The 23991-nt window shown below is 41.2% G+C and overlaps 2 protein-coding genes across 2 annotated transcripts in view; one reads left to right on the top strand and one right to left on the bottom strand.

Annotated features, from left to right (window-relative positions):
- The first annotated feature begins 1636 nt into the window (after positions 1–1636).
- Positions 1637–21232, top strand: LOC128837843 (alcohol dehydrogenase class-3). The gene is made up of 9 exons (XM_054029444.1): positions 1637–1741; positions 8234–8335; positions 9352–9493; positions 10141–10228; positions 12154–12373; positions 13183–13443; positions 14188–14323; positions 15261–15399; positions 17698–21232. The coding sequence occupies exons 1-9, from the start codon at positions 1730–1732 to the stop codon at positions 17720–17722; spliced, it is 1125 nt and encodes a 374-aa protein (XP_053885419.1). The 5' UTR covers positions 1637–1729; the 3' UTR covers positions 17723–21232.
- Positions 20959–23991, bottom strand: part of METAP1 (methionyl aminopeptidase 1) — a 40167-nt gene continuing 37134 nt past the window's right edge. Inside the window, exon 11 of the mRNA XM_054029446.1 lies at positions 20959–22949. Coding sequence (XP_053885421.1) covers positions 22786–22949 — 164 coding nt within the window. The 3' untranslated portion in view covers positions 20959–22785. The remainder of the gene's footprint in view (positions 22950–23991) is intronic.

Raw genomic sequence — 23991 nt, 5'->3', positions numbered from 1 at the left:
CAGGGGACTCTCTGTTGCTTGATACTTTCAGTTACTTTAGGACAGTGGTGTTCACAGAGGTCTTGGAAGGACACCTTGATATAAATACCCATATATCTAGTACTGCATTTTGCTAGTCAGAAAAGAAATCAGAATAGCGAGAGTAGAGTGTCACAGAGTATATGGAGGGGAGGGACAAGAGTGGGGAATCCTCTCCTTATCTAATGTTAATTACATAGCCCAGTAAGTCTCTATATGAGGTAATAATTTGCGGTATATACATACCATATATTTAAAAAATAAAAGAACACCTCAGCTATACCCCATGGCCTTGCAGGCATATAAGCACTCATTCTCGTAGAGATCATGGGAATAAAAACAATCTTGAAGAGAGATTTAAATAAGGAAGGGTAGGGTTCTCTTCGACCAGTTTAGGATAGGCATTACATGAATGAAATAATACCTGAGTGGGGAGCAGTTGTGATGTCACAAAAAAGGGACTATGGCTTTATGCAGGGGAATAATGAAAATCTATGTAATGCAAAAACATGCTTGTAACACAATATCATGAGACAATCTCAAAATAGTGTGAAAATGTCACGAACACTCAATCATGTGACCACACAAATGATGACACATGGAAACACCATGATGATATGTAGAACCCTCTGCTCCCCCTTACTGCACCAACTCTGAAGAACAAAATAATGTTGCAACATAATGATGTAAAATTCACAATGGATGGCAACCATGATGGAACTTCCAAGTAACAGCAACTTATTTTCATGCAAATAACCTTGGCAATAAACAGGAAAGAGAAATACATATGTCTCTCAATGTAACTTTTTTTTTAAAAAGTCAACATGAGACACTAGTGAATCTTGATCGGAGGGTATCAAGAATGAGATTGGGGGGGCATAAAGACAAGACTGGCAGATGTTTCTGTCCACTCCCACTGCAGGAACAGTGCTCTGTTGTTATTATTATTAGCTATGCATTTCAGGACAGGTATCCTACTAGCCACTCTCTCCCACAACACAGGTCCCGGTAGGTGCAGGAGGGCTCTGCATGGAGCACCCTGTAGGGGCGGGGCCAGCTTGTAGTACTGTATCTGACGCCGCACCAATATTGTTACTAGTGCAGCAGGTAATTTTATGTCCAAGTTTTCCAATGCTCCGCAGACCCTTCCCCCTATGGAAAAGGCTGGAAGTTCTTCCTCAAGAACAGTCACCATGTCTTATGAACACCTCTAGCTTGTACGCAGAGCGCCATGAGAACACCCTGGGCGCGTTTCCCCGTTCGTTGCTTGTAGATGTAGGTGTGAGATTTGCTATATCTGATGCATAACTGCGCAATAACAACAGCCACACTGCCCAGGGACAAACGGGGGTAGGGGTGGGACACTAGTGGGGGGTCACGTTTTCCCTCCTTCCCCGGGAAACTTTTTAGCGTCCGGACAGTCCTGCTGACGTTTCAATCCCATGTATTTGCATTGCAGACTCCCCTGCCCTTGACGCTTCTTACCGGGCTCCACCGCTCTGGGGCAACCGCGGCAAGCAAACCAGCAGCCCAGCGCCTCGCCGGCAGAGCGATGCTTCAATCATCGCCCTAAGGGGGAGTGGCAGCCTGTCGCCCGGCCCTGAAGAGGCGGCTCCAGCGGCAGCGAGCGAGCGCGCATGCACCGGCTCGGGCGGCCCCTTTGAGGAGCACGCTTGGCGGGGCTCTGCGGGAGGCCCGGCTGCGGGGGCCCATGGCGAGCGGGGTAAGGCGCATGGAACGTTCCCCGGGAGGGGAGGAACGCGAGCGCTTCCCGCGGCCGCGCTCCCGGGCAGAGGCGGGCTCGAGCTGGCGGCGAAGGGGGCTGCTGGGCAGGCAGCGCGGAGGGAGGCGGAAGGCGGGAGGCTGCCGTGCAGGAGGGCCGCGTCCTAGCTCGCTAGCTGGGCTGCCGGGGTGCTCCCAAGCGACCGCAGTGCTCTTCTGATCCGCACTCCCAGCAGGCGACCTGCTGGAGCTGGGGTTTGCAAGGCCCTTGGGGCTGCTCACGCTGGAGTTGCCCGGAGTTTTAGAGCAAGCAGGTTTTTTCCTTAAATCACAGTACAGGAAGCTGGACGTTGAGGCTGTTCTTCCATAGAGTCCATCGCATGAGGTTAACTTGTACTGTTGCTTTTTCTTAAGCTTTGCGATGCAAGCACACAGCATCGTTTAGAGTACAGCATGGAATTTATTATCTATCACTTCTGTTGTGGTAGCGGGCAAAGACCCCAGTTGGGAACACGGGTGTTAAGTGTTGTATACAATGCCATGGTCCTGTCCCAATGAGCTTATGACCTGGAGTCCCAGTGAGTTCAATAGAATTGCACACATGCATAACGTTATTCATGTATGTGTCTGCAGGAGTGCGGGCCTAAGATGACAAGTAGCCTGGCACAGATAAGATCAGGGAGACATATCTATGCATTCTTGACTCCAAAGAAGAACTATGATCATTATAAATGTGTTTGCCCCAAAGGGGGAAATATTTAGACATCAATCTGGAAGGCTGGGTACATAATTAGTTGGGAAACTTGTTACTATCATCTGCCTGTTTGACCCTTCGTGGTTGCTGTGAAAAAGATTGGTATATCAATCTCTCCCTCAGGGGTTCTCAAAAGTCATTGCACTGAGACCCTCTTCTGACAACAAAAGTTATTACAGGACCCCAGGAATAGAGACTGAAGCCTGAGCCTGCACAAACCCTGCTCCCTGGATGAGGGTGCCAAAGCTGAAGCCCAAAGGCTTCCGCCCCAGGTGGTGGGGTTTGAGCTTCCGCCCCAGGCCTCAGCAAGTCTAAGCCAGCCCTGGCGACCCCATTAAAACGGGATCGCAACCCACTTTGGGGTCCTGGACCACAGTTTGAGAACTGCTGCTCTACAGCTATAAGATCAGCAGATACTGTTCACCCAGTGACAATGAGTTGGCCATTTCACGTAACTATTTCAAAATCTCTTGAGAGTCTAACTCTACACACTGCTTTCTTCCCCTCAACTGCATCCCACATCACCAGTCTGTCTGAGTAGGTCAAATAATTAAATGATTGCCCAGACAGTGAAAGCTTGTCTTACCAACTGTTCCAAAATAAGATGCAAGTTCTACAACTGTTCTAGTGGGCTCAGTTGTAATGGCATAAACAGAAAATGATTGTGCGTTTTGGAGGGCTAGCTTGATTGAATTAATAAAGATACTGTTTTGATGCTAATATCTGTAATAAAGAGCAAGAAAAATACAGCAAATAATCTTTTTCAAATGTTGTCTTCAGAGCCTCTCAATGAAGCAACAGAAAATTAAATTTCAGCCTAATAATTTCTTAACAAAACTTTGATACCCTAATTTCAGTTTTTAGTATTCCGGGGGCTTGGATAAACATTAACTGGATAAACATTATTTCAAGTCTCCTCTATAAAGGCTACACTTTTAGACTGAACAGCATGTTGTAGACTGAGAGGTACTTGGAATGAGCCTTCTGCAACATCTTGTCATATCTGTTGAGTTGTCATATCCTTTTTTTGCTTTTTATTTTTAGAGGTATTTATGCAGGGAAAACTAGGAACTTCTACCTTTATTTTTTTTTTTATTGTAAATTTAAGATGTGTAATGTTTGTTCATTGAATGTTCACAGCCAACTATTAAGGTCTACATCTATTCTATAACTTTTATTTTTTAAGCCATCTCTTTATTTAAATAACCCATTCACATTTTGAAAACATTTACTCTTAAATGCTCACATTTAATTTGAGAGAATGAATCAGTTTTCATATTGTGGAAAAGGGCTTAATTGAAAACTCCCAAGTTATTTACTGGTTGACAATTCCTCTTGTACTTTGATCCCTAGAAATTGACTAGATTTCCTGGCAAACTTTCAGGAGTTTAGTCACAATTCCCCAAGAGCAAAGCAGTGTAACTTGTTGGTTTCTATGCAGCTGCTTTCCCAAAGTTAATATATCACATTTATTATATGCATACAGACAATAATGCAGAACAAACTAGCCTGAAGTTTGTGGAAAAGGGCTGGGAAAGAAGTAACAGAGGCCTTTTATGCTTGGGGGAAGTTGATTGTTATGGCTATTCCAGTATAAGGTAACTATTTTGGAATAGCTCCCCCATGTTGGCACTCAGTTTTGGAATAATTACTCCGTTCACAAAGCAGTAGTTATAGCTATGCCAGTCAATTTCCCTGTGCAGACAAAGCCTTAAATTCAGCTTCAAAGTTCATTAGAACAGGCCTCTGTGTTCTGTGGCAAGCTATTGCATGTAGCATTTCACTGAAAAAGATGCTGCCTTGTGTGGTTAAAAAGGAGAATAATTTAGGTTAACAGATATACTACCAGCATAAGATTTTTCCATAGCTCCTCAGACAATTGAACTGAAGCTCATCAGACTTGTAAAAAGGGAAATCTAAGAGCAGTCCAGATCCTCATTCTCACAGGACCCAACTCTGCGCTTGGTTGCATGGATGTAACTCCTGCTGACTTCCTCAGCTGGAAGTGCATCCATGTAACTGGAGGCAGAATTGGAGCTATTGATTCAAAAAAAGTTGCTTTTTCAAGAATCTAAGTTCTGTTTATCTTTAAAATGTTTCTACCCTACTTGATTGAAAAAGTGAGCTTCCCCAGATAAATAAATGCAGTGTAGTCTTAGGGTGAAATTCATCCATGATGCTGAAGCCTGCACAGAGTCTTGGTTGTGAGCAGTTCTGCTGGCAGAGTGGTCACACAGAAGTAAGTATCTGTGCATCCCCTATGCATTGCATAAAAGTTCTCTGTGCTGGCCACATGTAGTCTGCTGCAGAAAGCCACAATGGGAGCAGGCTGGGTGGGGGGCAACAGTTTGACCTCTGTGTTAATCCAAACTCTTTATGTGAGACAAATGGCTTAACTGAATTTTCCAAGTTTTGAAATCTTGATTATGTGTACTGCTGGCACTAGCTACAGAAAAACACCATGTGCCTCACATAAATGCTGATTGTTTATTTTAAAATGTCACTAGCTTTATCGAACATTTTTCATACGACTCTTTTCCCCCCTTCCCCATTACCACAACATACTGTCTTCAAAGTAGATTCATAGATTATAGGACTGGAAGGGACCTCGAGAGGTCATCGAGTCCAGTCCCCTGCCCGCATGGCAGGACCAAATACTGTCTAGACCATCCCTGATAGACATTTATCTAACCTACTCTTAAATATCTCCAGAGACGGAGATTCCACAACCTCCCTAGGCAATTTGTTCCAGTGTTTAACCACCCTGACAGTTAGGAACTTTTTCCTAATGTCCAACCTAGACCTCCCTTGCTGCAGTTTAAACCCATTGTTTCTGGTTCTATCCTTAGAGGCTAAGGTGAACAAGTTCTCTCCCTCCTCCTTATGACACCCTATTAGATACCTGAAAACTGCTATCATGTCCCCTCTCAGTCTTCTCTTTTCCAAACTAAACAAACCCAGTTCTTTCAGCCTTCCTTCATAGGTCATGTTCTCAAGACCTTTAATCATTCTTGTTGCTCTTCTTTGGACCCTTTCCAATTTCTCCACATCTTTTTTAAAATGCGGCGCCCAGAACTGGACACAATACTCCAGCTGAGGCCTAACCAGAGCAGAGTAGAGCGGAAGAATGACTTCTCGTGTCTTGCTCACAACACGCCTGTTAATGCATCCCAGAATCATGTTTGCTTTTTTTGCAACAGCATCACACTGTTGACTCATATTTAGCTTGTGGTCCACTATAACCCCTAGATCCCTTTCTGCCGTACTCCTTCCTAGACAGTCTTTTCCCATTCTGTATGTGTGAAATTGATGTTTCCTTCCTAAGTGGAGCACTTTGCATTTGTCTTTGTTAAACTTCATCCTGTTTACCTCAGCCCATTTCTCCAATTTGTCCAGATCATTTTGAATTATGACCCTGTCCTCCAAAGTAGTTGCAATCCCTCCCAGTTTGGTATCATCCGCAAACTTAATAAGCGTACTTTCTATGCCAATATGTAAGTCGTTGATGAAGATATTGAACAGAGCCGGTCCCAAAACAGACCCCTGCAGAACCCCACTCGTTACGCCTTTCCAGCAGGATTGGGAACCATTAATAACAACTCTCTGAGTACGGTTATCCAGCCAGTTATGCACCCACCTTATAGTAGCCCCATCTAATTTGTATTTGCCTAGTTTATCGATAAGAATATCATGCGAGACCGTATCAAATGCCTTACTAAAGTCTAGGTATACCACATCCACCGCTTCACCCTTATCCACAAGGCTCGTTATCCTATCAAAGAAAGCTATCAGATTGGTTTGACATGATTTGTTCTTCACAAATCCATGCTGGCTGTTCCCTATCACCTTACCACCTTCCAAGTGTTTGCAGATGATTTCCTTAATTACTTGCTCCATTATCTTCCCTGGCACAGAAGTTAAACTAACTGGTCTGTAGTTACCTGGGTTGTTTTTATTTCCCTTTTTATAGATGGGCACTATATTTGCCCTTTTCCAGTCTTCTGGAATCTCTCCCGTCTCCCATGACTTTCCAAAGATAATAGCTAGAGGCTCAGATACCTCCTCTATTAGCTCCTTGAGTATTCTAGGATGCATTTCATCAGGCCCGGGTGACTTGCAGGCATCTAACTTTTCTAAGTGATTTTTAACTTGTTCTTTTTTTATTTTATCCGCTAAACCTACCCCCTTCCCATTAGCATTCACTATGTTAGGCATTCCTTCAGACTTCTCGGTGAAGACCGAAACAAAGAAGTCATTAAGCATCTCTGCCATTTCCAAGTTTCCTGTTACTGTTTCTCCCTCTTCACTAAGCAGTGGGCCTACCCTGTCTTTGATCTTCCTCTTGCTTCTAATATATTGATAAAAAGTCTTCTTGTTTCCTTTTATTCCCGTAGCTAGTTTGAGCTCATTTTGTGCCTTTGCCTTTCTAATCTTGCCCCTGTATTCTTGTGTTGTTTGCCTATATTCATCCTTTGTAATCTGTCCTAGTTTCCATTTTTTATATGACTCCTTTTTATTTTTTAGATCGTGCAAGATCTCGTGGTTAAGCCAAGGTGGTCTTTTGCCACATTTTCTATCTTTCCTAACCAGCGGAATAGCTTGCTTTTGGGCCCTTAATAGCGTCCCTTTGAAAAACTGCCAACTCTCCTCAGTTGTTTTTCCCCTCAGTCTTGATTCCCATGGGACCTTACCCATCAGCTCTCTGAGCTTCCCAAAATCTGCCTTCCTGAAATCCATTGTCTCTATTTTGCTGTTCTCCCTTCTACCCTTCCTTAGAATTGCAAACTCTATGATTTCATGATCACTTTCACCCAGGCTGCCTTCTACTTTCACATTCTCAACGAGTTCCTCCCTATTTGTTAAAATCAAGTCTAGAACATCTTCCCCCCTAGTAGCTTTTTCAACTTTCTGAAATAAAAAGTTGTCTCCAATGCAGTCCAAGAATTTTTTGGATAGTCTGTGCCCGGTTGTGTTGTTTTCCCAACATATATCCGGATAGTTGAAGTCCCCCATCACCACCAAATCTTGGGCTTTGGATGATTTTGTTAGTTGCTTGAAAAAAGCCTCATCCACCTCTTCCACCTGGTTAGGTGGCCTGTAGTAGACTCCTAGCATGACATCTCCCTTGTTTTTTGCCCCTTTAAGCCTAACCCAGAGACTCTCAACACTTCCGTCTCCTATGTCCATCTCTACCTCAGTCCAAGTGTGTACATTTTTAATATATAAGGCAACACCTCCCCCCTTTTTCCCCTGTCTATCCTTCCTGAGCAAGCTGTACCCATCCACACCAACATTCCAATCATGTGTATTATCCCACCAAGTTTCAGTGATGCCAACAATGTCATAGTTGTATTTATTTATTAGCACTTCCAGTTCTTCCTGCTTATTCCCCATACTTCTCGCATTTGTATATAGGCATCTAAGATACTGGTTTGATCTTTCCTCCCAGTTTTGTCCTGACTCTCCTTTCTCTCTGCCAATATAGCCTTTAGTACTTTAAAGTACTAAAATAACACTTTTTTAAGTCTTGGTGGTTCTTGCTTAAGTTCCTGAAAGCAAATGTAGGGTGAGTGTCCCTTTGTTCTAAAGTCATTGGGAGTTGAGGGTAGGATCTGACCTATAACTTCGTATCTGGGATTATTTCCAAAAATTAGTAGCCTTTCTTTTGTTTTTCCCTCCAGTGCACAAGAATTATTATAAATGAACAGTGCAATAACTCTGCTCTTCTTTCTCATTTAGGTTATTAAATGCAAGGCCGCTGTTGCCTGGGAGGCAGGTAAACCACTCTCTATAGAAGAGGTAGAGGTTGCACCACCAAAAGCACATGAAGTCCGTATTAAGGTAACTTAAGCAAATGTTTATGGCCTGCTTTATGGTTTGTACTTTGGGAGACCAAATAATAAAGCTGAATAATTTGTTTGCCCTTGTAGAAAAAAATGTTGAATTTACAGTGTTTGTGTTATCTGTTTGTTTGAAACCTAGGTAAGACTCTAAAGAAAATGATGGTGTCTGGTTTTTGGGATGGCATAAAATGAAATGGCTGCTGGTCTGAGGCCTAACATTTATTTTGGTCTTGGGCCAAAGCCTAAAAATCACTGCTATTCTGAGGGATCAGTAGCAATTTCAATCCGTCTGAGCGAGAAACGTGTGCTTTATCCCAATGGAAACCTGACCTCATTTATTTATTTATTTTTAATTTTTCAAACTGTATGTGACATTCAGTGCTAGTCCTTTCAGTTCATAATTTATCAGACCTCAAACTCATCACTGTGATTAGCATCTTGCACACTCCAGATCTTCACTTCTGATTCTAACAAGACTTTTAATAGGCAGTATCTCCCAAACTAATATATAGGATGCAACGTGCCTCCATGCAAAGAGTCCACATGAGGTCCTGTGTGCTACTTAACACTTCTATTAAGAACTTACATTGGATTTATGTGGTGCTTATAATGTTATATGGGTGATTTCTTTCTCCTCCCCCCCACCCCCACCCCCCGTTTAAGATTGATCCCATTTGAAATCTGGGGTACCACATTGTTTTCAAATCGCATAAAGCACTGGCTTTAGCAGATCTTGAGCCAGCAGCCGCCAATTTTACGTCCGTGCTGAAGGGATGAGACTCAAGCAGAGATCAAAGCAATGTGATTATTTTTTCAGGTCCAATATATCTTGTGAGTTGCTGGAGCTAAAAACACTTTGGTTAAACTACTACAAAAGTCTTCAGAATCAGTGAATTCACCCTAGCACTAGTCTTGGATTACTGAGCAGGAAAAATATTTCAATACCAGTTATCTCTTTTTAGATTCTCCTTCATTACCTCCAGAATATTTCAGATTCTTATAATATTCCTTTAGGTTGTTGCCACTGCTGTCTGTCACACAGATGCCTATACGCTGAGTGGTGCTGATCCTGAGGGGTGTTTTCCAGTGATCTTGGGTCACGAAGGAGCCGGAATTGTGGAGAGTGTTGGGGAAGGAGTAACTAAATTAAAACCAGGTAGGAAAACATTTGGCTCTTCACAAGCGCTTTTTCTAATTTCTTTGGAAATCTTGCTTCACGAGAATAAATTGCTCCAACTTGTCCATTGAAAAGCAGAATTAGCGAGCTGCCGTGATGTTTCTGTTGGGCTATACCTGCCTAAAATTTTCCTTCATGCGGGTGGTCCAATACTAGCCTAACTAATGTGCTCTTGGTTTACTATTCAGAAGAGAGTAGTTTACAGGATTATGATGTAATATTGTATGGAGAAACTACTTGTGTTCTAAAAGTGTCAGTTGTTTTTAACCAATTGAACAATTAGAGATAACAGCTGTCTAGATATTCTGTTTTTTCCATAGGTTTTACATCTTTGTTCCTATTTGTTCTTGTTTAACTTTAGATGGAAATTGATTGTTTACTCAGACATGAGATGAATCAGGGTTTTTTTTTATACACAGCACTTTACAAAACCTGTACTTTGTCATTCTGTATTTGTAAGTGTATTGGAGACTTCAGATCCACAAATAAGACTGCATGAATGATTGCCCCCATTAAAATGTCATGGTTTTGACCACATACCAAATGTGTGTATGTTTCTTTCATATTATCCTTTCAGCCTTTAAACAGCTAGTCATGTGAAATGTTTCTCTCATTATGTTCTCTAGGTGACACAGTCATCCCACTGTACATCCCACAATGTGGAGAATGCAAGTTCTGTTTGAACCCTAAAACCAATCTCTGCCAAAAGATAAGGTTGATGCACTTTTTTTCTTGATATACACAGAACAATAATTGTTCCATGTAGCTCACTTATGTAACAAAATTAACTGAATTTGTATCAAATTGTTTTGACTTCATGTACCATCTGATTAAATGCAGAGCAAGGTCACATAGTTGGAAAGATGTATGTTTTAGGTTTGTTATGCAATACGCTTTTTTTTTTTTCTCCCTTTTTTTTCAAGGCTTGGTAGTCGTTTGTTTGTGGGTTTTTTTTGTCTCCTTTTCTGGTCTTACTTAAATTCACTTCTTTGTGTGTGGCTGTGATACTGTGCTATGAATACTATCGTTTGTCAAGGTATCTAGTAACAGAGGATGTATTCAAAATTCTGTTTGATTCAAGTGGTAGCTTATCATAGAAAATGATTGCCCTTTGAATGAAGAAAGAATGACTCGCTGTGGTCAATATGTTCAACCCAAGGAACAGTAGTTCTCCCTTTATAAACAAGAATCACAGTCTGTTTTCTACCCTTCAAAATGTCTTTGTCCTAAAATAAGATGCACTTCAGTTAGCCTTTGCTAAGTTGTTGCATGTTTAGATCTCAGTCATGTAAACCAGTGGCTCTCAAGCTTCCCAGACCACTGTACCCCTTTCAGGAGTCGGATTTATCTTGTGTACCTCCAAGTTTCACCTCACTTAAAAATTACTTGCATACAAAATCAGACATAAAAATAAGTGTCACAGCACAACCCTATTACTGAAAAATTGCTCACTTTCTCATTTTTAACATAATTATAAAATCAATTGGAATATAAATATTGTACTTACATTTCAGTATATCCTCTATAGAGCAGTATAAACAAGTCATTGTATGAAATTTTAGTATGTACAGACTTTGCTAGTGCTTTTTGTGTAGCCTGTTGTAAACCTAGGTAAATATCTAGATGAATTGATGTACCCCCTGCAAAACCTCTGCATACCCTCCCTCTCCCCCCCTCCCCCCCCCCACCGGGCCACATGTACCCCCGGTTGAGAACCACTGATGAAAGCCACTCAGCCAGCAGCAGAGCTCGATCAGTTATGGTAGCTACCATTTTAGCAGACCCAGATTAAATCGCAAGTAAACACTAGCATGATCTCATAGTTTCCATTCATGCATACCACAAAACCACTGTCCACTAAGATGGGATTGGCAGGCTGCTCAGAAGAGACTTGGGATATGTCTATACTGCAATCACAGGATGTGATATTTTTTTTTTTTTAGTTCATGTAAACGTAGCCAAGCTAACTTGATTAAGGCTAACTAGGGAACCAGTAGCACTGAAGCCACGGCAGTACGTGCCTCTGGGCAAGTAAACAAGCCTGCTCAGAACCCTGAGTAGTTACTTGGGTGGCTACCCCAGGCTGGAGCCTGTGCTGCCTCAGCGTCACTGCTCGGATACCCAAAGTAGCTAGAGTAAAGCTAGTTCAGGTATGACTGCACAAATTGCAAATGATACCCCACCATTGCAGCATAGGCATACCCTGGGACTAAAAGAACAGAGGATACAGTGGGGCAGGAGTGGGGTGTGTTGGAAAGAGCAGTTATGGTTTATTGGGATTGTGTGGTTTCCTGAATGTCTGGGTCAGAGTGCTGTTAGGTCCTGCTTCATCAAAGCGCAGTGGGACTCAAATGAATTCTTAAGAACTTTGATGAATTGAGGCTTTGGCGCGTGATCCAAAGGCTGTTAAAGCCAGTAGAAAGATTGCAACAGGCCTGTAGTCTAACTTTCATGAACTCAAGCTTTACTTAAATGTCTTCAAAATTTTGACTCTACGGGTAATCATGTAGCTAAATCTCCATGCACTGCTCAGAAACAGTTTCCATCAAGTGGTACAAAGTCACTTCCTAGACTCTCTCCTATCACTTTCTGTGACACCGCATTAAATATGATTTGTTGTATTGTGTTTTTTTTCCCAGAGTTACCCAAGGAAAAGGACTGATGCCCGATGCTACCAGCAGGTTCACCTGCAAAGGGAAGCAAATTTACCACTTCATGGGGACTAGCACCTTCTCTGAATACACTGTTGTGGCTGATATCTCTGTGGCTAAAATTGATGCTGCTGCTCCTCTGGATAAAGTTTGCCTATTGGGCTGTGGAATTTCAACAGGTTATGGTGCTGCCATCAACACTGCCAAGGTATGGCGCCTAGCTGCTCACTCTCTCTTCCACGTAACTGGAAATAAAAGTACTGCCATGAAAATCTGTTAAGGCTGGGCTTGGAGAAAGTAAGACCAGAGGAACAGTCATTGAGTGGGAGAAGTGACATGTGCTCACCACTTCCTTTCTTCCTCTTCCACTACCAAATTTGACAGAGAGCCAGACCTAGTAGGAAACAGGAAGATTGACCTGGGCTTCCCACCTGTTTAGCCTCAGCAGACACAGTCAGATCAAAAACCCTGTTCCTCCTCCTCCTCCCAGCTCTCTTTGTGCAGAGTGGGGTAGAGAAAGCATGTCTTGATGGAGGCAAGTGGATGTGAACAGGAGCCACCTTGAACTGTTCAGGGATTTGTTTGTGGATGGATATTATGGGTCAGTTGGGGTTACCTTATAGTAAGGACAGACTTGTACATATTGACAAGGTTGACAATGTTGCAATGATCTCTGGTTCCACCTGTTCTCATGCCACCATCCCATTACGTGTCAAGTTCTCCCTCTTTGTTAGGTGTGGAGGGAGGAACCTTCCCACGGTTCTAGTGGAGACCCTGAGCCACTGCCCACCTTTTGGGCAAGGAGTAAACTTAAGCCCATTATAGCCCTTCAAAAACAATTCATGGACAAGAAAAATCTCTGGCTTACTTCCCTACCTCTGCACGATAATGACTCACAACTTTGGATTTTTATTCTTTATTTTTCTTAATATTTAAAAAATCTGTATTTTTTTCCACACACATGGAAGGATGTTTTCTCTTTCCTCTCTCCTGATCAGATTTCTCTTGCTTTGTTAGGTGGAACCTGGTTCTACCTGTGCTGTCTTTGGATTGGGAGGAGTTGGGCTGGCAGTTATTATGGGCTGTAAAGTGGCTGGAGCTTCCCGGATCATCGGCGTTGATCTCAACAAAGATAAATTTGCCAAGGCTAAAGAGTTTGGAGCCACTGAGTGCATCAACCCTCAGGACTTCAAGAAACCCATACAGGAGGTGCTGGTTGAGCTTACTGATGGTGGAGTGGACTACTCTTTTGAGTGCATTGGGAATGTTGGTGTCATGGTAAGCATGCACATGGTAGTATGGAAAGGGAAGTTTAACTATGACTTGGGACAGTTAATTACCTTAAGAGAAAGACAAGCCCCTTTCTGTTTACAAGGGAGCATTCTATCATCTTTCTTTTCTATCGAGAGTAGCCTGGTACTACTTATACAGTAGACTAAAAGGGTCTATTTCAACCAATCCCAATTATAAAATGAAAGACAAGTTACTGCTTAGGTGGAAAACAGCTCCTTTATGTTCTAAAAATGGAAAAAAATTAGTCATGCAAACGCTGACAGTGCTGAAAAATAAAATATCAGCAAATACACTCTGATTTCATATTTTCGTCCCACATGACAAACTAAATACCTTAATTACAATATTGCTAGGAAGTAACGCTAGATGGAAAATAATTCTTTCAGTAACAGCATAGATCAGATTGTTCCTTCAAAGTACAATCCAGCATCCATTGAAATAGGCTCCATTTGACTCCAGGTGGGAGTTGGGACTGCACCGTGTTTTAAAAACACACACAAAAAAAATGTGTGGGGCAAGGTGTGGGAATATTGGCCATTTTACCAGTTAAAATATATATACACGTGTCAAAAATTTCTTAACTAGGTACAGCATCACTAACTCTTACTCTCAATGTTAAAAAAAAAAAAAAAAAAAAAAAAAAAATGGTGAAATCTGTCAGGCTACATAGCATCAATATATAATAGGTGCTTCTTACCAGTGATTAGCTTTATTTTTTTCTGTCTAAAGAGGGCTGCCTTGGAATCCTGTCACAAAGGCTGGGGAGTGAGTGTGATAGTTGGAGTAGCTGCTGCTGGGCAGGAGATCTCTACCCGTCCCTTCCAACTAGTAACAGGTCGCACGTGGAAAGGGACTGCGTTTGGAGGTAACTTTCTGGCACACTGATGATCTCTCTTATCTACTAAAAAAAGAGGGGAAAAGTACAGTCTTCCTCTGTATTTATGTGAGAAACTGGTTCCTATTAAGTCCTTCTTAGTGAATGTGATGGAGTGAACTACCATGTGGCTTTTCAAATATAACATCTTATAAATAATTATCCCGCCCCAGACAAGCTGTAAATGATCAGCCTTCTGTTGCACATTATGAATTTAAAATGCAAGTAGCAGCCATAATGGGAGAATTTCTCCTGGGCAGTTCTATGGCTGTATCATGGTTGAGGTGAAAATAATCACTTGAAGACCTGAGCAATAACAAGAAAAATAGCTCATCTGGGAAATGGGGAATAATGTAAATATGTTTGTGTAAGTAACTGCACTGTTAATCACTGAGCAAATGGAATCATTGAGCTCTGTTGTGAGGATGCATAGGTTGTGGGGGGTGGTCCTTTAAGAAGAAACTGTTTAGACGTAAGTCAGGAATGAAAAGCTTCTGGAGTCTTCGCAAAGCACCACTTTTATGTAACTCTCTTCCACGCAATACAAAGCTGTGCTGTGGTCTCATTCTAAAATACACAAATGCAAAACAGGAAGAGGGCTCAGAGCCAGTTTTCTGAGGTGATCTAAGCTAGACATGGAACACAGGTCCCTGCAGTGAAAAGTAATGCACTTCGCAAATGAGGACCTCACTTTTGACTGGTCATTTTAGATGTACTCGTGCATTCTTAACTCCAGTGCTATTCTACAGCCAGCTGGGTATGGATATTATGACATGATCCCAGGATCGATCTCGTACAAAGAAAACTGAGCTTTAATGACTAATACTATTGGGGGGAGGACAAGGTTGATACATTTTATTTCCTACCTCTGCCCTAGGATGGTTTTGAATTTACTGGGTAAAAAAAGTTTGTTTTGGGTTTTTTTCAGGTTGGAAGAGTGTAGAGAGTGTACCAAAGCTGGTGGCTGAATACATGTCAAAAAAGATCAAAGTTGATGAATTTGTGACACACACTCTGCCTTTTGACAAAATTAATGAAGCTTTTGAACTGATGCATGCAGGAAAGAGGTAAGTTTAAATGTCTTATATCCGTAACATTGAATAGCTCAATAAGAGTTTGTAGGGCACTGCTATGTTCCTCCTTCCCCTACCCATGCATCCCCTTCGTGTTTCAGATATGCTGTGTGAATTGCTATGCAGTAAGTGTGTTCATGCACAACTAAAGCAACTCATTGCTCAGTCTCTGTTCCTAGCTTAATGCTGCAACATCAACCTCTATTTTGGGTGGGGACAGGTGAAAGGCAAGGAAAATTACAATGGTTGGTGTTTGAGCAGAGGAGGAAACAAACCATAAACTGGAAAAAGAGAACTAAAGCCATAAAGGACAAAAATAAAAAAAGCTAACTTCAAGCACCAGAATAAAAGTAGAGACCGAGAAGGAAACAACAAAAGAAAGTACTTGGATATTAAAATCTCAAACTTAATTCAGAACAATTAGCATTTTAGATTACACTAGAACCTCAGAGTTACAAACTGACCAATCAACCACATTCCTCATTTGGAACTGGAAGTACACAATCAGACAGCAGCTGACCAAAGATGACAAAAAATCGCAACTACAGTACAGCACTGTTAAACGTAAACTACTACAAAAATAAAGGGAAAGCAGCATTTTTCTTCTGAATAATAATTTCAAAGCTGTATTAAGTCAATGTTCAGTTGTAAACTTCTGGAAGCAAAATTTTGTTCGGTACGAACAACCTCCATGCCAGTGTTCATAACTCTGAGAGTCTACTGTACTTCAATAAATAGTAGATTTAAATTTCATGTTCCTCAATGTATTTTAAATAATTGGCTGATTGTTAATATTGAATCTAACCTAGCTATCATCTGGTAGTAAGCTGTTGATGTCCAGTTTACATTTATTAACATGCTGGAGTTGTTCTGTCCTTTATCTTGTTCACCAATGGATTTTTTCCCCCTAACATGTGACTGGAGGCAGAACTAAAGAACCTTCAGTCACTGGCTGTGACTTAACTCTGCCCATGTTATCTTACCCGGAGTTTCTTCTCGGCTCAGGTAAATGGCAAGATTGTGCTGCCGTTTGCAAAGCAAGCTTCAGCTATAGCAATAAGTAAATTCAAGACACTTTTCCTCAGGAAAGGTGAACTGAGGCTGTCATTTAGCTTGGTGCAAGCCTGAAGGAAAAAACATGAACATTAATTATAGATTGTGAATCCGCGCAAGAGCAATTCTACCACCTGGTGAATACCAAATGACACATCACAAAAGCATAATACAGTCCAGGATCTGTTCCAGTCATAGTATATCCCTGGCAACCTTTGTGAAAGGGATGGTCTGGTTCTCTCCCTGTAAAGCAAAGACTGGATCTACTCATGGATGTTATATAACATTTCTCTTTGCACGTAAAGGAGAAGAGAGCCTGTCCATAGACACAATGGCAGAATCCACAGCTGTGACTTAGAGCCTAAGAAGGTTTAACTCAAAGGAAAAGGCAACATCCAGTTTCAGTCTTAGAAATAGCATTCAGTTTTGTTCTCCAAGCTGATGAGTTCCATGCCTGTAAGTCAAAGGCCAAACTACTGGGAATTCATCAGGATAGTAAGTGAGAGCTTTAAATCCAACTCCTAATTGAGTTTCTAAACAATCTGTATGAAATAGCTATCTTCCCCCTAGAAATAAAAGCAGGATTAATAAATGGTCCAGGTCACCTACCTATTAAGAGCATGGATAGATGGAGAAGGGAAAAATCAATTGGTGGACATGATAGGAATCAGACAAAAACACGTTTTTTTACTAGTAATTAAATTTTATATTCTCTAACACTGACAACTGCAGACACTGTATAGCCTGCACATATCCAATTAACTTGTAGGAAATGAGACTTAAAACGTATCCGATTTATAACTATTTAGTGCACTTCTGTGCTCCCATGTAAGCACCCTCTCTGAAATTTAAATAAAGAGCTGTTTTAAATTCAGGCTGGGGAAGAAGAAAATGCATTTAAAGCCATCCATTTGACTCAGTTGGCAAACGGTCACAAATACTGAAAATTGACTTTAGAACTTGTATAAGTTTTTTATAAATATTCTCAAATCTAAATTTAGTGTGGAAGAACATACTCACACCTTTGAAGTGAGTGTTTAAAGAGTATAATGTAGGGAACTGAAGACATTAACGAACATGACTGACCGCTTTCTCAACTTACCAGATAACTCAGATTAAAAAAAGGAAATATTAATTTGAGAGAGGATGGGAGGTGAGAGGTAGGATTAGGTAACATTTCAAAAACAGTGGTGAAAGTCTTATTGATACCTATTGTCGTATTTTTTTCTTTTGTTGAAGCATTCGAAGTGTCCTGAAATTTTAAGGATCCCGAAGATGGAACCTGCCAGTCTTAGCACTATGCTGTGTCTACTAGTTAATGGAGCTTTTTGAAGAAGTGTAGGATCAGCTGGAGAGAAAATTCAGTTGTGATGGGAAAATCATCTGCTTTAGGATCATAGTTTCTATTAAATCATAGGTAACCTGATCTCAGACTAATGATAAATACTAAATCCAGTTATGAAACTAATGCTGGTCGTGGTCATGAAAATGTTTTATTCTATACTAGTCACTCCTGACTTGACAGTGCCTAAATCTTTAAAGCTGCTGGATAGTTTTTTTGTTTTTTTGTTTTTTTGTTTTTTTTTTTGTAACCACCACCTAGAAACTTTCACTCCTCAGTCATTAATGTGTTTTCTCTACTTCTAAAAAGTTATTAGATGGACTACGTAACACCTAAAGGTCTGTGGATTGCAGATGTGTACAGAGAAACTCTCCCTCCATGCAAAATGGGGTGGGGAGAAGACCCAGTTGTATCTGCAACAGCTTCCTAATCCTCGTGAGCAGTAAAAGTTAAATATTGCAGTTAAGTTCTCACATTGCAGAGAACCCCATGGATGGAGTATTTTATACCATTGTATAAGGTTTTTTTCAACCACAGCCATTAGACTCTTATCAGGGGAAGCTTAGTTTCTGCAGATTATTGGGCTGCCAGTGAACTACTGCACTTCAGGCTGAAGCTGACCTTATCCTTCATAGTACAGTCTAAGGAGATAACCTCCGAGTAAACTCCTCTCCTGATTTAACTGCTGTAGAACCCAGAGGCATGGGAGAAGGTGATTTAAATCAAGGCCCAACACCCAGCCAACCTGTTGCCACTACTGTAAATAGCCCTAATTCAAAAACAAACTTGTCTAAGGCTAGGTCTATACTACCCGCCTGAATCGGCAGGTAGAAATCGACCTCTTGGGGATCGATTTGTCGCGTCCCGTTGGGACGCGACCGTCTATCCCCGAATCGGCGCTCTAACTCCACCAGTGGAGGTGGTAGTAAGCGCCGCCGACAAAAAGCCGCAGAAGTCGATTTTTGCCGCTGTCCTCAGAACGGGGTAAGTCGGCTGCAATACATCGAATTCAGCTACGCTATTCACGTAGCTGAATTTGCGTATCTTAAATCGACTCCCCCCTGTAGTGTAGATGTACCCTAAGACTTACCCTTTATTTTGAAAAAACCTTAAAACTAGTCAAAGGTTTCTTGTTACAGTCTGAGGCCCAAAGCCACAGCTGTGTGGGCTGTGATTTATCTGCTCTTACTGAAAGTGAGGTGAGGAAAGTGCCCTCCTTGCAACAATAATGTTGAAGGAAAACTCAGCACTGTGTAGAAAGTGATATTGGGAATTCACTTTCTTCCTTCTAGCCAATAAACTGCTGTCCTAGCATGACTGTATGGGGCAATCTGTAGTAAATCTGACCAACTCTAAGGGCTGGCCTAACATGAACATCCCATGGTAACTTCACAAGAATCTTGCTGGTTGTTCCACTCCTGCTTCATTTCCCATTTGGCTAATTACAGTCTCCTGTGCCGGGCATATGCCTTCTGTTCCTGTGCTGTAGTGTTACAGTTCACCAACTGTCAGCAGATCAGCAGTAAATAAAGTATGGTGGAGGCCTTGTAGCAGATAGTGTAGGATTTCCATTATACTATCATTCCATACACCTGGTTATAGATCCATATGTTGCAATTTAGTCCAGTGTTTAAAGGTGGTTTCACACTGACAAAAGTTTTAGAAGGAACTACCTGATTCACTTATATGTAGGCTGCAGTTCTGGTAGGCTTAAAGCTTTCTCTGGTCTTGCATCTATACCATTCTAAGGAAAAATTAAAGTAGGGACTGAAGAGGCCCACTGGAACCATCCCAAGCAGGGTTTCTTAACCTGCAACTTCAAAGTCAATCAGCTATCAGTCCCTGTTAAGTCACAGCATCCATAACTTCCAGGATGCCCTGCCTTTACTACCATGCAAACATCATGGTATGAGTAAGTAACGTGTGACAGGGGAGAACTACACACCCCCATTGTTAGAAAAATGAGATAAAAGGATTTAATTGTACCTTTATAAGTATCTGGCTTAGTTAGTAAAAAGCCAGCTTCTGTAATACCTGAACAATTACTGATACACACCTCTACCCCCACAAAATAAATAAAGGCCTAAAAGCTCTATAGTTAAGTTCTCACCTAATATGTTGACCATTCAATTAAATAGAGTAATTTTTTTTTTGAGGAAGCATCTGCTGAAGAATTACACAGATAAAGAAGGGATAGATCATCAAAAAGTTTTCTCCTAATAGTGCTGATGAGGGACTAACTCTACTCATGAAATGTAGCATGTGGAAGATTTACTAAATTTTAAGAACTTTATGGGACAAATCTAACTCCATTTAGGAGCAATACAAGCCTGTAGGTCAAGTCATTTTGATGGCAGTTATTTAAAGGATGGAGAGTTCACCCTGCTTCTTTCCTCCCCTCTTCCCCTTCTAGTCATTCTGGTGTCTGTTTGGTTTCATACAATGCATTGTTCTTCAGCATTAATTATAACAATCTGTCTCCTGGAAAATATCCACAAGTCAGCAAAAACTGCTTAAATTTCCATGTAGCATTTAGCAGTTTCCCTAAAATCTTTTATAAGATCTAACCTATTTCTAGAATTTGGAAGACAAAGAAATATAGTATGCATTTGTAAACAAAACTACAATTTGACATGTCTAGAAACTGGAAAAAAAAAATAGTAAGAGAAAAACCAAACTGAGCTGGACTTCAGACTGATTTGCTATCTGGTAAATAAACTAGGAGACTGTCTAAACAAAGTTAATTTAAATTTAGACCTTCTTATATAATAAACATTAATTCAGAGATAACTGAAATGCTGTTGTAATTGTAGCTTACCTGCAGAATGCACAGTATGAGGGACTGTCTATATTAAAGTTGCATTGGTCTGTTTAGTTATCCTGGTGCAAATACTTAACATAGATATGTATTAAACCATGCTTGTAGCAGTTTAGCACATCGTTAAATTAATGGAATTTATCTACACTGGTTTAAGTGCATCTGTGGTAGGAATTTGGACAGGTTCAAACAAATTTGCATATGTCCATGCCTCAGAGATGCTATGTCGATTTTTATATTATGAAAATACAGGTTCCATTAAAAGAAGCTACAACTCTTAATTTATATGCCAAAGTCAAGACTTCCTGTCATGCATGCAAACACAAAAAAGGCAAGACAATTGTACCCACGCAGGTGACTGGCATGGTGGGCAAATCTCCATGATCGTCATCCCAACTTTTAATCTCCTTAATACATTACATACATGGCACTGAACACAGGTAATTTCACTCAAGTATTGCAGTCTGTTTAGTTAAAATCTACACGCGCACGCACACACGTGAACCATTTCAGGTCATTTTTTACTGTATCATTAAAAATAATAAAGGTAATGAAAATGTTATCACAATGATACTCTTACAGCAATAAAGGTTTGAGGCACTGTGGGAAGAGAAGACATTTTCTGGCAAGTTTCATGTTTTTTTGTGACCAGGATGGGTCCAGTTTTATGAAGCATTAACTGCCCTTGAGTTTAATTGGAGCCAACGAGAGGTCAGGACACTCAGTACCTTCAAAGACCAGGCTCCCTATGTGACAAGAAGTCAGACACGTAGTAAAATGTGCACTTTATGCCCATGATTTTATTATTTGATTTGTCTTCATTGGTTTAATTTTTTCTGGCACTACAGTGTTGTAAGGAAGACAGACACTAGGTCTGTAACTGTGGGTGAAATAATTTTCATTACTGATTCAGAAAAGAAAAAAATCTCAGCAGAGACACTACAATTTGAGAAGGGTGGGGGGCAGAGGCTAATCAATTCCCATAGTCCTGGAGATGGTAGCTTTCAGATCAGAAGGGTGACAGACTAGTCAAGAAGCTTGGGGAAAATTGCACTACTGCTGCCCACGTTGTATCTGGTCTGAGGGCAGAGCACTTCAGTTTCCAGGCCTGTCAGCCTGACACCTTTCAAGAGCACAAAATTCACTTAAAAACTGTCTTAAAATTCAAGAAAACAACTTATACAGCAGCAGTAGTATCTAAGACATTTCCTCTTCACTCAAATGTGAGCATTCTTTTGAAATAGTTTTGAAATTCATCTTGCTGTAATGTCTTTCACTTTGCAATCCCCATCCCCTATCATCTCTAGGGGAGAGGCCCCTCAGTAAAAACACACAGGAGCTTGTAAATCATTTTTTTTCTTGGTTAGTTGGCTCATTCCTTTCCCTGTCAAGTATGAAATAGCAGTTTCACAGTGAACTTTTGGAGCCCCGAACTCTGCCAACCACTGCTCTTCAGAAAAGGCAGCTCTTCGCAGGAAGCAATTCTAGTAATTTTACAGCAAGAAATCAGCACTAACCATTTCCAGCAAGAGAGATGTCTATGGTCTCAATTACAGCAGAGCCAACTGACAAAGAGATGGGACAGAACTAAATTTGAATGTAGATGAGTTTTGGCAACATGTGCCTCTTTTTAAGTACCTATTCCCCCTCTCTGGTTATAAACAAAGCCCATTGTTTGCAGAAGTAGCTAAGCAGGTCTTTGGAATGAGAAACACTTAAAATCCCAGGTGCCATTCATACACAGACAAAAGTCAGGCACACTGAAGAAGTGAGAAGAGACTTGATGCCCAACACGTCAAGTTCCCAGTGGGAAAGTAAAGTAACCTGCACTTTCTAGCTAATACCATGCATGTGACAGAAACAACTGCAGGTCTGATTGAAAGAAAGGTGCTAAATGGGCAACTGAAGAAAAAAAAAAAATAAAAAAAAAAAATACAGTACAAGTGTTGTGGGTAGGAGGGAAGCAGAAAATATTTTAAATACTTCTCTCCTTTTTTCAGATGTTGGGTCAGGTTCTTCAAGATATATACCAAATGCTGTATTTCTCTCTTATCTACAGTCAATGAGAACAAAACAAATGATAAAATCCCCCTCTGTTCTGTACTCTTAATAAAATGCATAGTACAGAGACAAAAGATATCATTCAGATCTGTCAGCTCAGTCTAAACTAATACTGGGACATGAAGTGAGGACGAACACTGTCCAACCGCCGAGTTAAGATTTCACAGCCAGTATCTGTGATCAGAAGAGTGTGCTCAAACTGCGCAGACCGCTTTCCATCTCTTGTCACTGCAGTCCAGCCATCAGGCCAGGTTTCGTCTTGCCACCCACCTAATAAGATAATTATTTAAAGATTAAAACAAAGTATGGACAATATTAATTCTTAAATGTGTCCCTTCTAAATAGGATATACGCGGTGACTGTTATAAATATGAACGTGTATTACACATTGAATCAATTAGTCAGAAGCCTTTTAAAACTTCCAGTTTTGGGCATAATAATCTAGTTGGCTTCTATCACTGCCATACCATGCCTGCTGTTAATAATACACAGCAAAACATATGAAAGACAACAAATGCAGATGGATCTTCAAAGTCAATTTTCTTCACTTCCGTCATTACACTCTTTTAGAGCTTATTAAGATTGTCAACCTCATCCTGTGATGGCAGCAGACTTACCGTGGCGGTGAGAGTCCCTAAATTGGGGGTATAAAGTTGACTGGCAAGAGGCAAAATTTTGGAGTCCAAGTCAGATCACAGTGTCTCTTCTCTAGCTAGCCAAGTTCAATACCACATTTAAAGACAATTAAATGGTATTAAAAAAAAAAAAAATCAAATGCATTAGGAAACTTCCTTCCCTCTGCCCATTAATTCACCTCTGCTTTCCCCCCCAATACAGGTCACACACTCCACCTTCTTATGAATTCTCCCTACTCAGCCTCAGTTTTCCTCACCAGTGAAAACGCACACACCTGCCCTACCTTTGGGAGATTCTCTCTCATTTCCCTCACTCTTCCTCCCAATGAGGAATCTCTACTCCTCCCATCCAGGACTGCCCCCATCCTGTTCCCTGGAGCAGGGGGAATGGAAATACACCTATTTCCCAGAACCTGCTCCTGCAGGACTCAGCAACAGTAGAACACAGGGAACGAAGGTATGGATGCTGCTGGGCTCCGTGTCAGCAGGGGCCAGGGAAGGAGTAAGGAAGGAAAAAAGGGAGAAGGAGCCCAGCTCCTGTAGGATTTTGTAGAGAAACGAGCCTTGGTGGGGAGAATTGGGGGGGGAGGGGAGGGGAGAGGGAGGGACAGGGCTAGAAAGGTGCCTCTTCAGAACCCTGGCCTATAAGGGGTTATGGCATCCCCACTGGCTGCACG

This window comes from Malaclemys terrapin, chromosome 5 (genome assembly GCF_027887155.1).
Source record: "Malaclemys terrapin pileata isolate rMalTer1 chromosome 5, rMalTer1.hap1, whole genome shotgun sequence".
Lineage (NCBI taxonomy): Eukaryota > Metazoa > Chordata > Testudines > Emydidae > Malaclemys > Malaclemys terrapin.
This window is presented reverse-complemented; position numbering and strand designations above follow the sequence as displayed.

Excerpts from the sequence above, each read along its gene's own strand:
- LOC128837843 (XM_054029444.1), top strand. Across the intron at positions 10,229-12,153 it reads AATCTCTGCCAAAAGATAAG|AGTTACCCAAGGAAAAGGAC; the intron begins GTTGATGCACTT and ends TTTTTTTCCCAG. Across the intron at positions 14,324-15,260 it reads GAAAGGGACTGCGTTTGGAG|GTTGGAAGAGTGTAGAGAGT; the intron begins GTAACTTTCTGG and ends GGTTTTTTTCAG.